General features: G+C 39.8%; 1 protein-coding gene across 1 annotated transcript in view; it reads left to right on the top strand.

Moving 5' to 3' along the window:
* RELN (reelin) overlaps positions 1-15,507 on the top strand; it is a 275,407-nt gene that overhangs the window by 184,718 nt on the left and 75,182 nt on the right. Inside the window, exons 20-22 of the mRNA XM_041405399.1 lie at positions 341-577; positions 6,335-6,527; positions 9,125-9,237. Of these exons, the coding sequence (XP_041261333.1) occupies positions 341-577; positions 6,335-6,527; positions 9,125-9,237 (543 nt within the window). The remainder of the gene's footprint in view (positions 1-340; positions 578-6,334; positions 6,528-9,124; positions 9,238-15,507) is intronic.

Genomic DNA, 15,507 nt, shown 5'->3' with positions numbered 1-15,507 from the left:
GGGAACTGGAATTCTTAAATCCTTGTCAGCTCATCATTCCTTTGCTAATTTACACCTTTAAGATTTACTGAGAGGTCCACAATGGAAGCAAAAGTTACAAATTTGGTAGAAACTCTTTCTGGTGGCTTATGCACATGACTGGTTTTCAGTAAATTAACTGATTAGCAAGAGAACAATCCCCCTGTCCCTGTCTCTGTTAGCAGTTGTATCAGCAGTATTTGTGGGTTAAATTTACTCCATGATTTTTAGGGTCAAAAAGGAAAAGTTACTGAAAATACATCCCCACGGAATTATCACAAACAGGAAAAACTGGCAATAACAACTTTTTTTTGTTTTCCAGAATAATTTCAGTGGAGCTGCCTGAAGATGCGAGGCAGGTTGGCATTCAGTTCAGGTGGTGGCAGCCATATCACTCTTCCCAAGGCGAAGATGTGTGGGCAATCGATGAAATCATCATGACCTCTGTGCTTTTCAACAGCATCAGTCTGGACTTCACCAACCTGGTTGAAGTCACACAGTCTCTGGGGTTCTACCTGGGAAATGTTCAGCCTTACTGTGGGCATGACTGGACTCTCTGGTGAGACACATGTATTCTTTCCTGTTCTGCTTTTGTTTTCCTCATCTATTCCTCCTGCTAAGGATCAAGTGATTGCTGCAAATGCTTTTTTCTGACACCTATTCAGAGTAATAATGTGTCTTATCCTCAAATTGTGGGCAAAAATACAGTCACTAATCTCATTGCAATTAGCAGTAAGTTTTTCGCCTCATTGCACAAATTTTTGTTTGATGGGAGCATTGAATGTAGCATTCTTTTTCCACAGAGCATTTAAGGAATACACTAATAGAAAAAATTCCGAAATGTTTCATAATCTTCACTTAAAATCCAGGCAGGTTAATATGGATATGCAGGTAATGAAATAATATCTTAAGTACAGAATATTTTGTAAGTGATGTTCAGTTCTGTGTACATAGCCATGACATTGTAATCCAGAAAGCAAAGGCAGAACAATATAGGCATTATCCATTTGTAGTTGCTTTGGCTGGTATTATATACACTTAGGCATCTGCACCGTGATCAGCATTATGACATATTGCAATTAGGTCTCAAATATTCTGTGTATTTAGAAACAAAAGCAAGAAAGCATCACACCCCTCAAAGGAAATAAAGGCAAGAGAAGCAAAAGAACAGAAAAACAAAGGGAAAAATTTGTTAGGATTGCATAAAAATACACTTTTTTTACTAAAACATTAACATGCTTCACAAAAAAAAAATCTGGAGCACTTGAATGTAACATTTGGAATTAATATAAAGGAAGCTCAATTTAATCTGTGTGTTTTGATTAAAACCAAATAACAGTTTCATGCTAGTCTTATCAACCTATAAACCCCGCATAGTTTTAATTGGCATAGATATATTTCTTTGGAGAAAGTACAATCACAGTAATTATAGAAAACCTGAAGAAAATAAAATAATTTTAGCATCCCCATGGACACTCAGAGAAACACTGTTGGAATTTTATTAACAAGTATCTCTGAGCAATCTGATTTGACTTTCTGATCATCTGTCAAACTAAAAGGAGTTGGCTTAGCAGTAGGAACAACACCAAATGTGTCCTAGCACTGATAATGAGGCAGTAGAAGCACCATTAACCACTTTAATAAGGACAAGGAAGCTACTCGCTGCTCATTAAAATGAAACAACATGTTAGGGCTCAAACTGTTTGCATCTTCCTTATCAAAGAGCTGGAATGAAAGCCTTTTAATGACATTGTTTTCCCTCTGTACTTTTAAGACCGGTTTATAATGGGGAGGAGGGCAGATAAGATAGCAGAGGTTCCTCTCTTTTCCTCCCATGACTAAAATCAGAATCAAAATAATAAACACTAAGCTAAATTCTCCATCCCATATGGAGATGGACTAGGGTTTGTAGTGGTTAGTCACAGTAGAAACAGTGAAGTTTCCATTCATCAAATATAGAATCAAAGCCTTCCTCACTGTTTATGTCTAAGTATTTTTCATTATCACTGGAAAACATGAACTCTATCCTTCACTGACCTTGCTCCTCTCAAGGGAAATTTTTAAACTTACACAAAGTCTGTACAAATGGTTCCTAGTTAAATTAATTATTGTTGGGTTTTCCCAGCTGTGAGTCCATTTGGTTCTCATTTTCTAACTCATGAGTTTCTAACTCAGAAGCAGATTCTGCAGTAGCACTGACACCATCCTCTTGAGAACAGTCTGACAACAGCTTTTTCATTAGTACAACTATGGGAAATACCCTATCAATCATTTTACCGGGTGTCATCCCCAGGCCCATTTTCACAGAATTGCTTTTAATTGTCTATTAGGCCTCCATTTCTGCCTTAGAACCTGTAAACATGAAACATTTATCCTTAAAATTGGAAAAAATTGAGGAAGGAGATTTTTAAAATTTTTATTAACAGGCAGGCTGTTCTTTTCCATACCTGGCTTCATTAAAAAAAAAAAAAAAAGCCTGTTGATAAACATATGTTTTGATCAAAGGTGATTCTTGAGTATTTTCATGGTCTAGGTCTGAACAGTCATTTTATTTTATAGCCATCATCATCATTTGCTTTCAGAATGGATCCTTAACTTTATTACATCAAGTGAATTGCTTGTACTGAAAGGACTCTGGAATACTTTAAAATGAAGTGTTTGATGCTATACATTAATTCATCACTTCTCCAAAATGCTCATATTCAGGCAAAATTTTGAACCAAATATCTCTGGAGTATTATAGGCTATATAGAGCGACTTGCTGAAGTTCATTTAAATATTGATAAGGATGCTAACTATATATATATGTGCGTGTGTGTGTGTGTGTATATGTCTTCATCTGGTCACAAATAAAATAGCTTTATATAAATAAACTGCCTTCAGTCAGATTACAGCATTATGATTCAACTCAGTGTAGCAAATGATAGTGTCCCACTGCCCCTGGAGAAGCCTAGAAGAAGACGGTAAACTTGTCTTGTCATGAGCTGTCTTTATGGAGCAATATCCTACAGTGGTCCTACAACAGCTTGGTAGTTTACCAGTGTCTTAAATGTTTTGTTGTTTGGAGTAGTTGCTTCTCTGTAACATGCAGAAAGTTTCTTTCAGGTAATCGACTTAATTATATTAATGATGTTAATACATTTAGGAATTATTTAGCAAAATAGGTACGATGTGATGCAAAAAGGCCAAACATCCCCTGCTTTTGATGGAAGCAAAGCTGTGTCTGGTGTGAGCCTTGGGCCGTCGTGTCAATATTTTCAGCCAACGCAGCTTTACAAAAAAGCTTCATCCATGTGGCTTTTCAGTATTCCTAAAAGTACCAGCCTTGAAAATATGGTAACTCTGGGGATCTCAGAGCAGTTTGGAGCAATGCAAGTTGGCTGACACTGACTGTGATACCATTCCCAGAAGTACCAATTAGCTGGCAGTGCTTGGAGGGAGAGCGATTGTTCTGAGGGCACCTGTGGGTATTGTGTTCCTGTGCCTCCACAGGTCTAATTACACACGTGCCAGAAATCCACTCACAGCAACACATTTATACAAAAATGAGGCCCCTGCCTTCTCATTTCTGAAGAATTTTTAGTTAATTATTGTGACGCCAGGGACATTATTTCATCTTTTACAAATTCTGGAAAGGTATTCCAGCTGTGTGGCTCCCAGAACAAAGAAAACATTTGGTATTCCAGCAAAAGAGCACAGCCCTAACCACAACATGAGAGATCTGGAGAGCAAAGAAGGCACAAGGAGGAGCCCACAACTTTAATGCTACTTGTGTTCAGCTGGAGGCAAAATGTGGATGATAAAGGACTTTGTGTACCTGTAATGTGATTTCCTTCCCTCAAAAGAGCTTCTTATAGAGCACCACATATTGTCTGCATCTCAACACTATCTTCCTTTTCCACATTTCTTTAATATGCATTTTAAAGAGCTGGTTTGACTTTTTAACTTACTTGATATACTTACTTAATATATTGTGTACAATATCCAGTGGCTAAGGTATTAAATTAAAATGAATACTGAATTTAAAATATTTTAATAATGACCTGAATGCCACTAGAAAGAAGATATTAGAGTTTAAGACTTTTTTTCTCACTTTATTTAGTAGCATTGAATAAAGGGAATTTTTGTGAAGACAAGAGCAAAATGTTACATTTAATTCTTTGCCCCTTTTTTCACTAGAAATCCTTTACTTGTGTTCTATTAATTTGGGAAGACAACTTCTGGGCAGATGTTTCATCAAATTGTTGAGTTTCAACTCCTTTATTCTGTTCAGATAAGCTTTAGGTAACTGCAATGTGCTGCTATGCCCAGGTTTTTGTGTGCAGTGCCAAATCCTCTTCCAAAGCAGTGCTGCACATAATTTCCAGCTGATTACACTGCCATGTTGGACTGACACCTGAAGAGCCTGGTTGTTTTGGCACAGATTTCCCAACCAGGCTTCAGCCTGTGTCAGATCAAATCAGCTTTACCTTTTAAATTCGAGGATTTTTGTCATTTTACAAAATTCAAGATAAAGTTTAGAAGAAAAATAAATTCAGGCATTATCCAGACAAGTTCTTCCGAGGTGCATTCAGATCTAACCAGGAAGCCACAAACTATAGGTTGGGAGCTGCACTGCTGATGAGTGCACATTACATCCTCTTCTTAACTTAAAATTATCCTTCCTATTGAGAAGAAAAACACTGAGAGCACCAACTGAAAGGGCAAACAGTTCAGATACAGTTTTCCAAGATATCTTACTGCCTTCCAGTCCAGTTTTCCACAACAGTGCCCTCATGACCTGGCAGTGAATGGACTGTCCACCCACAGTCACTTTGGGCTGCAGAGAGACAAAACAAAGTGAAACATTTAATATAATGCCATGATCTGGATCATCTTTAGGAAATCAAGTCACAAAAGTAAGGCCAGAGAGTAGAAAGCAGCCTGGATGTTAATTTATGCCAAGTAACAGAAATTTGATAATGATAAAACTAATGTCAGCTTTCAGTAATTTCTTCAAAAGCTTTAAGGTAGGACGCTGACATTTATGGCATAAGTGCTCTCTCTGGAAAGGACTCTGTAGAAAACAATGTAGGTCAGTGAATTAATTTAGAAGAGTCCTAAGTGACACTGACTTGTATTCCTTGTCCTCACACTCACTTTGTCATGACCTTGAATTTTACAGGAGTAGAAGCTAATGTGTTCTTCTGTATTGTATTTAAAGATTATGACTTCTTGTTTAAGATAATAAACTGTAGCTTACTCAATCATAAGAGCAACCTTGAACTAAATTATTGTCTTCATCACTACTGTACTGAATGCAGCCTTTTCTTTTCCATCATGATTTGTAGTGATTTTCTTTAAAAAGAGCCAATCCCTTTTCTGAAGTGTTCACATTTAAGAATAGTCTTAGAATATACTGAAGCTGAAAGGACTGCAGTACTTCTGAAGACACTAAAATCTCAAACTAAGGAGAGGGAGGCAATTTTCCTTCTATGTGAACTTTCATTAAAATACTTTGTTTTGATGGCTAGTGAGCAAGATCCAATGTTTAAGTTGTTATTATTTCCTTCTTATGATTCTGTTGTATTTGAGGTTTTGAATTTGGTTGTTTCCTTTTTATTTTGAATACTGCATAGAAGAAAAACCTGCATTTGAAGTTAAATATCTTGGAATTTCAGACTATAAGTTGCAATACTATATATATGATTACTGGGTACCTTGCAAAATATATGTTCATATGTGTGTTCCAAACAATAGTTCTCATTGGAGAACTATTGCTCTCCAATCCACTGGAAAATATAACTCTTATATCAGTACATTATACAGAAAACAAGCTGAGAATAGAAGATTAATTCTGCAACACAGTCAAGTGAATGAATTGTGTATAGGCACACTTGAAAACCAATGAAGTTAACACTGTATATAATAATATTTTAAACTAGATTCAGAGTATCTTAACTGCCCAGTATTAGAATAAAATTACAGCTCTGACTGTGGCATGACCTTGGGCAATGGACACCCAGGAGAATGAACTTTCTTTCTGTTGTTTTTTCCTTATGTTGCCCTTTGCTAGACCCTAACTTGATCCTTAATACAAAAAGCATATAGTAAGAACTAACAGAATAATTCAGTGTTTCACATGCTGGGATACATCAAGACCTTCCTGGTAATTTGCAGAAGTACCAACCAGCAGAAAGATTCTTCTGTGCATGGTCTCATCCCATGTGCCAATCTACAGAATAAAGAAGCACAACTGTATTTAACCCAGAACTGTAATGCTCTTTTTTTGAATTATTTTGGGGATCCATCTTGATTCTTTCCTTGCATCTCTCAGTTTTACAGGAGATTCAAAGCTAGCCTCCAGCATGCGCTACGTGGAGACCCAGTCCATGCAGATTGGAGCCTCATATATGATACAGTTCAACCTGGTGATGGGCTGTGGTCAGGCCTTTACTCCTCATATGGACAACCAGGTGAAACTGGAGTACTCCACCAACCATGGCCTCACATGGCATCTTGTTCAGGAGGTGAGGCCAGCAGTGAGGACGTTTATCTTCCATAAACTCTGCTTTATACAAAGATAGCCTGAAATACACTTTTGGCATTGAACAAAGAAAGATGTTTTCCTTTTTCACCTTTCAATAAAGAAATGCTCAGCTGTAATCAGTCAAAATCACTCATAGAGCTATTTAGACTGTTCCTTGTAATATTTGGAAGATAGGTATCTGAAAGCCTGAAATATAGAGACAGGAATGGACAAAGGCTGTGAAAAAAATAGTGCCACAGTTAGAGCTACAGGGTAATGGCTGAGATCTTTCCTGTGCTATTGCTTTGTTTTTCTAAGCAAAATGCACTACTGTTTCCTGGAATTTAAATGGATAGAGATTCTTTCTGCCCTTGTGCACAGCCATTTCGTAAATGGAAAGCACATTCCTTCAGGGGATTGTAATGCAGAGCCTTTCATCTCCCAGCCGTGGTTCAAGCACAGTCCAGGCTGGAATGACCGCTGTTTCCCCCACTCTGCTGGAAGTGCAAATAGCAGCCCTGGCTGCTCTTCCCCAGGGTGGCTCAGTGCTGTCTCAGCACAAATGTGAGCAGCGCATTTGGCCATAGTTCATGCTCTTGTTTTCCCTCGTAGATGAAAAGCTGGACTTCCCCTGGACTCGGGTGAACTAACCAAGGTCCTCTGGCTGCCTCTGAGCAGGTTCAGAGGGTGTCAGGGACCTTGTCCTACCACCTTTTCACTGCCTGCTCTGAAGGCTCACCCAAGGATTTGTATGCCAAGTTCCACACCTTCCATGAGCAGTTAAAGCTTTGCCTGGTTACCCTTGCCATGTTGTGTTTTGCCACATTTACTTTGGTGGGCATGATAAAGAAATGGCAATACATTAATTTTTAAACTTTGGAAATCCAAATAATGATTTCTTACCTTAAACAGAATCCAGAGGAAAGAGAAAAATCATATATTTCAAACACTGTTCTTGTCTTTTATACCTGGCAGACATCATCATCTCAGTGTCCAAGAATAGTTCCTAGCAGTGGGTGTTTGGGGTTTGTGCTTGACATCCATGGAAGATAAGTTAGCTTCAGATTTTAGTGTTCCTTTCCTTGCTCAGCAGAGCTGAATTCAGAAAGAACAAGCAGCCAATTCATTTTTCTCACACCACCCATGTTGTTGTGATAAAAGAGTATTTGTAGTATATTTCAAGGACATAACCTGGCAAATAAACAAAACACTAATTAATTAAAATGTTTGAAAATTTTGTTTGTTTTGTGATCACTGATCTTTATTAGATGCAGTTTTCTATAGTCTTTTAGGGGAGATGAATCAAGAAAAAATGTTTGAAAATTGCTGGAAAGGAAACTAAGCCTTTAGAAAATCTACAAAAAAAAAAAGGTCTCAGATCTTCATTTAATACTCTAAGATATTTGAGCAATAAATTTCTCTGTAAAATAATATATTCTGCCCTTCTTCATATTTAATACATACCTATTACTGTATAATTTAACTATATAAATATTCTTGATTGCCATAATTTCTGTAGAGAGTCACTCCTTTATTATTAGTTTCAGAACAGACAAAACAGGTTACTTGCATGAGCAGGTGTCTGTTCTCTTGCCTGGTACCCTTCATGGGGGTGAGCACAGCAGTGACCAGTGAAATAAATACTCTTGGGCACGTGGGGATGGTCAGGAGATGCTGTGCTGTGGCAGGAGGGGGCAGAGGGAACTCTGAATTGGCAGCTAGAACAGGATCACATAGGTTGGTAGTAACTTCCAAGCACTTTATTAATACCTCATAGGCCAATTTTTGGGGGGCTGTTCTGACAAAAAGGAAATAAATTAATTGAATATTGCAAAAAATGAAGTAACATTGGAAGGGCAGTGCTAGAAAACAGTAAGAAGCTGGGATAATGGACTTCATTTATATTTAATATTAAAAAGATGAGACAATGACCATATTTTCTGAATTAAAAAAAAAAATAGAATTTGGGAAACAGACCTCAACAGGAATCTGAGTTAAATGCAGAAATAATCCTAGAAGCAGGAGGGAAGAATTTACACTGCTTGCTGTAGGTGTCAAAGCTAGCACAGCTGCAGAGCTTGGGAAGGGCTAAGGACACAACTTCAGCAGGCTGTGGTTGGGCCCTCTGTGTGGCTCTGTCTGTCCCTACTGCTGCTCCCCACTGCAGATGGAGGCTGTGGGGCAGTCAGCATGCCCAGGCAAAGCCTCACAAGTAGGTCTCTAAAATGACCTTTATGATAGTCACTTTCATAGACTTATTCACAGTTGTCTTGTATCCTCACTTCATAGTCCATGGTGGATGCTGGGGTGAAGATAGTAAAAACCAGAGATAGACATTCCTCATGGAGAAAAGCAAAACATTGCCAGTCATGAATGCTAAGCTCTTTAAATAGATTCATATGGCTTTCTTCCACCCTCAATTGTGCTACAAATTTTCTGAAAAACTCCTCCACATCATGCCAGGATTTTTCTCTTCTGGGTCTTTCACTCCAACATCTGGACCCAGACAAGCTCCTGGTTCTGTGACTCTTTGACTCTTGTTTCTGTTCCCAATTATTCCTCAACATTAAATCTAATTTTGAAATGTTTCATCTTAAGGAATGCCTTCCCAGTATGCCGAGCTGTCAGGAGTTTACATCAGCAAGTATTTACCACTCCAGTGAATTTACTCAGTGGAGGAGAATCACTGTTCTTTTACCACAGAAGACTTGGTAAGCATTTGTTTCCTATCTTTAAACTTTTTTTGGGGGGAAGTGGGGAGGTGTGTTGTGCAGACAATTTGTCACATCAATTGCTGTGACAAATCTCAAGTCTTCTGCAGGTCATACTCAAGGCAATAGGTAGGGTGCCAGGGCTGACACAGTCGCAGGTATTTCCATAAAATGTATTCCTTACATAATTAGAGAATAAAAGTTGGTGAAGTCAACAGAAACTATTGTTTAGGATTGTTTTTAATACATACTCTGACTCTCCTAATAAAGTTCAGACTTTTCAAAAATAGTGGTACTTGTCTATAAATGCCTATTGGAGGAAGGCTTTATTTGAATTGTTAATTTTTATTTTGCACATTCCTTATTGTTTACATCTTCAGACCAAAGCCCTGTATAAACAATAACTAGTGATTCATTTCTGGGAATTTTTAAACTCTTGTTTCTTTTTATAGCATGTCTTAAAAAATAACATTCTCTTATGCAAAAAAAAAAAAAAGAGAAACAAAAATTATCAGAAAGTCTATTCATCTTGTTGTAATCAAAATTGATTTGCCTCCCCTAAAGTTTTTTAATAACTAAATTGTTTCTTTCATTGTTTGTTTTTAAATCTTTGTTATACCATACAAATAAAAAGTTGTCATAAATCTCGATAATCTTCAGGGAATCCTTCATTTGAGAATTTAATTATTGCAATTAGAGTTACATTTTGATCATGTTTGACCTGAATCCATCACTGCAATTGCAATGAGAGCTTGCTCAGATTAAGTCATCATTGTATTTCCCCATCCTTCATTATTATTTTTTTTGCACTCTGCATGGCCTCAGCATGGCCTCTTTCCATCAATCACACCCCAATGATGCCTTCTTTCAACACACTGGCCCTTTTTGCTATACAGCCAATATTCAGAATTTCCTATTTCTAGGCAAAACATCAAAGGCAAATATTGAATCCTTAGAACCTATCATATCAGATAATACCAAATGGTGCAAGTAAGTCTACAAATAACTGCTTTGTAGTTAGATTATAATGTACTAAATCTTACATGTCATTATGTGCCACCATCCACAAAATCTGTGGTTCACATAAGCACTTAGGACTTTCAAAAGCATCTACAATTTTTTGGGTTACACTCCAAAGCAGGATGTTATTCCTAATTTATAAAATATATCATGTACTCATAGTTATTATGCACTGTGTATTTGATGACGATACCAATGCTGTGGCACTCTTTTTCTTTAGGATCTACTAAATTTTCTCAGCATATGAGGTGACAGGAGCATATAACTCCATTTTAATTTAGGAGACTGTGGGGAGAAATTATGATGAATTAATAGCCGGGTTCCTGTTCTATGCTGTGCACAAATCATAAATATTTCACACTCTGTCTTGTATCTGAAGGGATTCCCGTCTGTTAGCAGAGTTTTGTTTGTAATTAAAGTACAAATTACCACTGAAAATTTCTTTGCTCTTCATAGAAGACATTTGCTGAGTTGTGCTGTGCTACAGTGCTATCAGGGTGAAGAGGAAGGGTGGCTGCCTGTTCCCCATCAAATGCAATCCAGCACACCCCACACTTCTCTCTCACCACTTGTTCCTCTTTCTAACATTCCTTTCCGGCCGCAAAGAGCAGGTTAAGGCCTCAACAGTTCCTTTGGGTTGAGACTAGGAGGGGATGTTTTTGAGATTTTTAGAGCAGGCTTGTGAGCAGAGAGCAAGTTTCTGCATTTCCAAAACCTGGGCATTATTGGTGACAATTTGATGTGCAGCTCTGCACTGCCAACCCAGCCACACCGAGGGCATTGTTCCAGGTGGCTGGCAGTGAATATGCTCTGTAGGGCTCCTCTTTGGGGTGCCCTCCCTCCTCCTCCTGTCCCTTCCCCACCTGCACCCACTGCAACCACCACACAGAGGCCAAACCTCAGTGATGGCCGGGAAGAGCAGTGCAGAGGCAGAGCCAGATGTTCTGCCTTCCCAAAGCTGGGGTGAGATGGGGAGAGACCTCTGGACCTTCCTTCCATTTCACCCACACAAGGCAAAGGCTGCCAAACGCCCAGCCTGCCCTGTGCTTACCGCACAGGGAAACCAACCCCCTAAACGAGGTCTCAGGAATGTCTCATTAGCCTTGTTCCGCCCTTGCTGGCCTCAGCATGGCCTCACACCCCTGCACAGCCCAGCTCTGATTGCTGGAGCTTTCACCCCTGCATGCACAGCTCCCAGCTGAGGGTTTGCACCTTGGGCTTGTGGGAAGTGTCAGGCTGTGGCACTGTGCTCATGAAGCTGGAAAATTGTTCGTACCAGCACCTATTTCTCTTGTAAAACTTTCTGGGTGTGCTGGTATTCCTGCAGATCTGTAGATGTTCTGCATCTAGCAAGCATGGGTTTACAAGGTTCCTGTGTTATGTGAGATTTGGGATGGCAGAAAACCTGCTGCAAGAATGAGACTTGTATTGAAGAAATGAAATGTAAGCACCTGCTGGCTGAAATTGTATTGTACTTGAACTGAACATTCCTAACACTGATGAAAATTAATTTCAGTTTTATGCAAGGCATTTACATATGAACAGGCTTTAATGAGATACAAGCAGCTGTCAGTTGCTGACTTCATAAACAAATCAACACCTAATGACTGAATGAGACCTTCAGGATAATTGGGTAAATGTAATTATGGTAACTCAGAAGGTAGCAAATATAATTTTACCAGCCACAAATTTGCATTAAATCATTAAGGCTTTTAATATCAGGAGGGAAGGCAGTGATTTTATTTTAACTCACATATCAGAACAATTTTATAACAGAACATCATTTCACTCGCAGTACTTCTGGGACATGATTTCCTTGTGCTTATGTAAAATGTCACACAACAAAAATGACTTTTATTTGACATCAACCTGACTTAGATATAATGTCATTAGAGAGGTATATTGCTTTCCAGTAGCATTAAAAAAAATGGAGAAACTATGAGGAGCTAGGGAAGTTTATTTTGCATGTAAGAAATGCTTTCATAGCTCCTCAGTGCTGCACTTCCCGTTTCAATAGATGTCCAAAGGGTGACTGTCCAGAAAGCCAGTGTTTTATCACTGAGAATGCAGCTGACGTTCATCTCCTTATTCTCTTTTCTTAATTAACATGGTTTTTTTTAAATAGTTGATTACCATTTTTAACAGCATAATCCTCTTAAGCTGTTGTTACCTTGAGATGCAGAGCAGCCTTGGAAAGCTTTCAAAAACAGTGAGCAGGACTGGTTTTCCAGTAGCACTGCTTTTGCAATTGTCACTTCAGCCTAACATGCATTATCCCTCACCCAGAGAGGAATCTGATTCTGCAGTTTTCCCTGCCCACAGCCCTGTGACAATGACATTGCTCCCCCCAGGACCCCTGGCAGCAGGCTGGCTGGGAAGGTGAGGGCAGCCCCTTGTCCCTTGCAGCTTGGGGCAACAGGATTCCTGTGGGGACAAAGCTGTCCCCAGGGGAGAGCTGTCTGTCTGCAGATAAAAATAACTCCTCCCTGCTGGCATGTGGCTCCCTGGGGACTGTCCCCAGCCCCCAGCTGCTGCACATGCCTCCATTTGGGCAACATGTTCATCTCCAGGCTGTAATGAGCCTCCTCCCTTCTTCCCCTCCCCTCAAATGAGAGAAACAATCACTTCATTTGGCTGGGGCAACTTCTAAGAAACGAGCGGAGCTGAGTGCACCCTTAGCTTGATGTGCAGCCGACATCTGGAACCCAAGGAGGGAGATGGAGCTCTGCACCTGGCAGGGTGGCAGCAGGAATGGGACAATGAGACTATCCAGGCAAACATTTTGGTCAGGTGAAACCGACATGATCCCCAGCAAAGGGCTGGGGCACACCCAGCCCTGGGAACAGCCCCAAGGCAGAGCTGCACAGGGATCTTCTCAGCTGGGGCTCCAGGTGCTGTGTTCCCCTGGGCACAGAGGTGTCCCCTGTCACTGCAAGGGCTGGGCTCTCCCCACTCTTGGTGTAGGTCAGGAGTGAGCCTTGTGCCCAGCACCAGCCCTGATGCTGCACAGCCGCCCTTCCAGGCCATGTGCACCTGGCAGCAAGTGAGCAGCCAAGGCAATGCCATCAATGCCACACCAAGCTCTTTTTAGGAGGCACCACCACTTGTTGGGCACCACGAGACTGCCATGGCATGCTGAAATTGCCTCTGCACCACTGTAAATCTCCCCTGGTTTGCTGCAAGGTCTCACACCCCAAGTCCACCCAAACACCCTTCCTGATGAGAAGCAGGGATGCCTGAACGCAGTGCTCTCCCTCCTGCTAACTGGGAAAATAACATGACACAGTTTTACTGTGCTGGGAGATCACAGGGGATGTGTTTGCCTGCTCTAACACCACTCTGGTTTCAGTATTGTCATTTTCCTCAGCACACAGTAGAGTTAACACCAGTCATTACAGCTCTTTCGAGAGCCTACAGCCTCTGTCAGGGCTCTCTGTGGTGCCATTGATGCGAACATGAACCTCAGCACTAAAATGATGTGCTGACTTCAGAGCGCTCCAAAAATAAACAGTAAATAATTGCAGTCAGTATTGACTGCCCATTGTGTCTTCACAAGCTTAGGAAGTCCTTCGTGTGCTGATTACTGACACTGCACACTTTTAATGGATAATTCATAGCTCTTGTAATGTAACCCATCAATACATTATATCCTGAGGGAGAATTTAATCAGCAGATTTTCCCCTGCAGATTAACTCTGAGTGCTGTAAAAATGCTTACAGTATTTGCAATATCAAACAGATACTTAAAACAGGCAACAAGGGTCATTTCAATTAAAAATCAAGCCCTTGGGCAGCTTCACTTGTTTTTAAAGAAAATCATAACTGGTATTTTAAAAATTTATCCACACACATGTACCAAACTTCTCATATGTGCCAGAGTGGCTAATTGCTCTGCCACTCTGTTCTCTTCAGCTGCACAGGCCTGCTCTGTTAGTTTCTTCACTTCCATACGTGTGAGCAGGTGGCTCAGCCACCTTTACAATATTCATTTTAATAAGTCTTATTCTACATAAATTATTGGGGGTGGGGAAAGGGCTTTGTAACTCCAAGCGGAGTAACAGCATTATATCCTGTGCCATCATAAAGTAACCACATGGCTCAGAACCAAGCTAGAAAAGAAGCTTCTAATAGGAGCTGCCTGCTTCTCATCCTCAGCATGCCCAGCCCTTGGCCAGACAGAGGCCTATCCCATTTTAAAACTGAAATTTTAGTTCTCTTCAATCAGTCTTGTTTTCTCTGTCCTACCCCTCCACAAAATGCAATCCAGCCTCAGTGCCCACATTGCCACCACCACCCCTTTTTACCCAGACCCGTTATGCAGCCAGCACAGCCCCTTTTGCTCCATCATGATGAACAATTTCCCGTCTTTGTTTCACTTCACTTGTGACCTATTTTTCTTCATCTCATTCTGACACAAGCATGGAGTGGAGAGTCTCTGTGTCCCCTATTTGGGAGTGGCCATCAGCCAGTATCTGTAACCTGTTGGACGTGCAGTTTGGCAGGGCAGCTTGAAAAGGCTTAAAGATGACAAAGATTGCTTTTCTCATGATTCACTTTCTTCTCCAACCTTGGTTTTTGAGGGTGGTGGATATCAGGCGGGGTTTGGCTAGCGGGAGTCACTCCCTTGGAAAATGTCAATGTTGCATTGGACAGTCTCCTAAAGGGCCAACACTAAACGTTTTTAATGGATAATATTAGCTGATTTCACTACTGTAAATAAAAACAAGCTATTGAAGATAAAACTATTTAGAAAGGAGAAGCTAAAGCAAGGTTTTGTGCTTGAAGAATATCACAAATATCCAGAACATAGTTAGGCAAGGAATTTAATTTGATGATTCCCCACCACAAACCTTGGGTATTACAGATTTTGGATTGTTAGCCAAAAGTAATTTGCAATGTAGAAAAAAATAGGTGCAATGAAACAGGATCTTTGTCAAAAACTTGTGCTCTCAATGTCACCAGTGATATGTGAGCAAAATCTAGTTTAGAACCATCCTGACAAAAAAAAAAAAAAAAAAAAAAAAAAAAAAAATCCAAGAAAAAAAGTCAACTATTGTTGAATGGAAATAGTTGGTATTCACTTACACTCAAGAACTTTAATAATTGCTTAAATAATAAATATCAGGAAAAACCTCTTTAAACAGTTTATGACCTGTTAACTGTGACCAAAGTATAAAAAACAAAGTCATACCCTAGATATACCTTTCCAATTTTGCAATAATAAGACAATAAAAATCCAGTAATATTCGTA

The sequence above is a fragment of the Onychostruthus taczanowskii genome, unplaced genomic scaffold (genome assembly GCF_017590055.1).
Source record: "Onychostruthus taczanowskii isolate IOZ18803 unplaced genomic scaffold, ASM1759005v1 scaffold23, whole genome shotgun sequence".
Taxonomy (NCBI): domain Eukaryota; kingdom Metazoa; phylum Chordata; class Aves; order Passeriformes; family Passeridae; genus Onychostruthus; species Onychostruthus taczanowskii.
The sequence above is the reverse complement of the archived record's forward strand: the minus strand, read 5'-3'. Positions and strand labels throughout refer to the sequence as shown.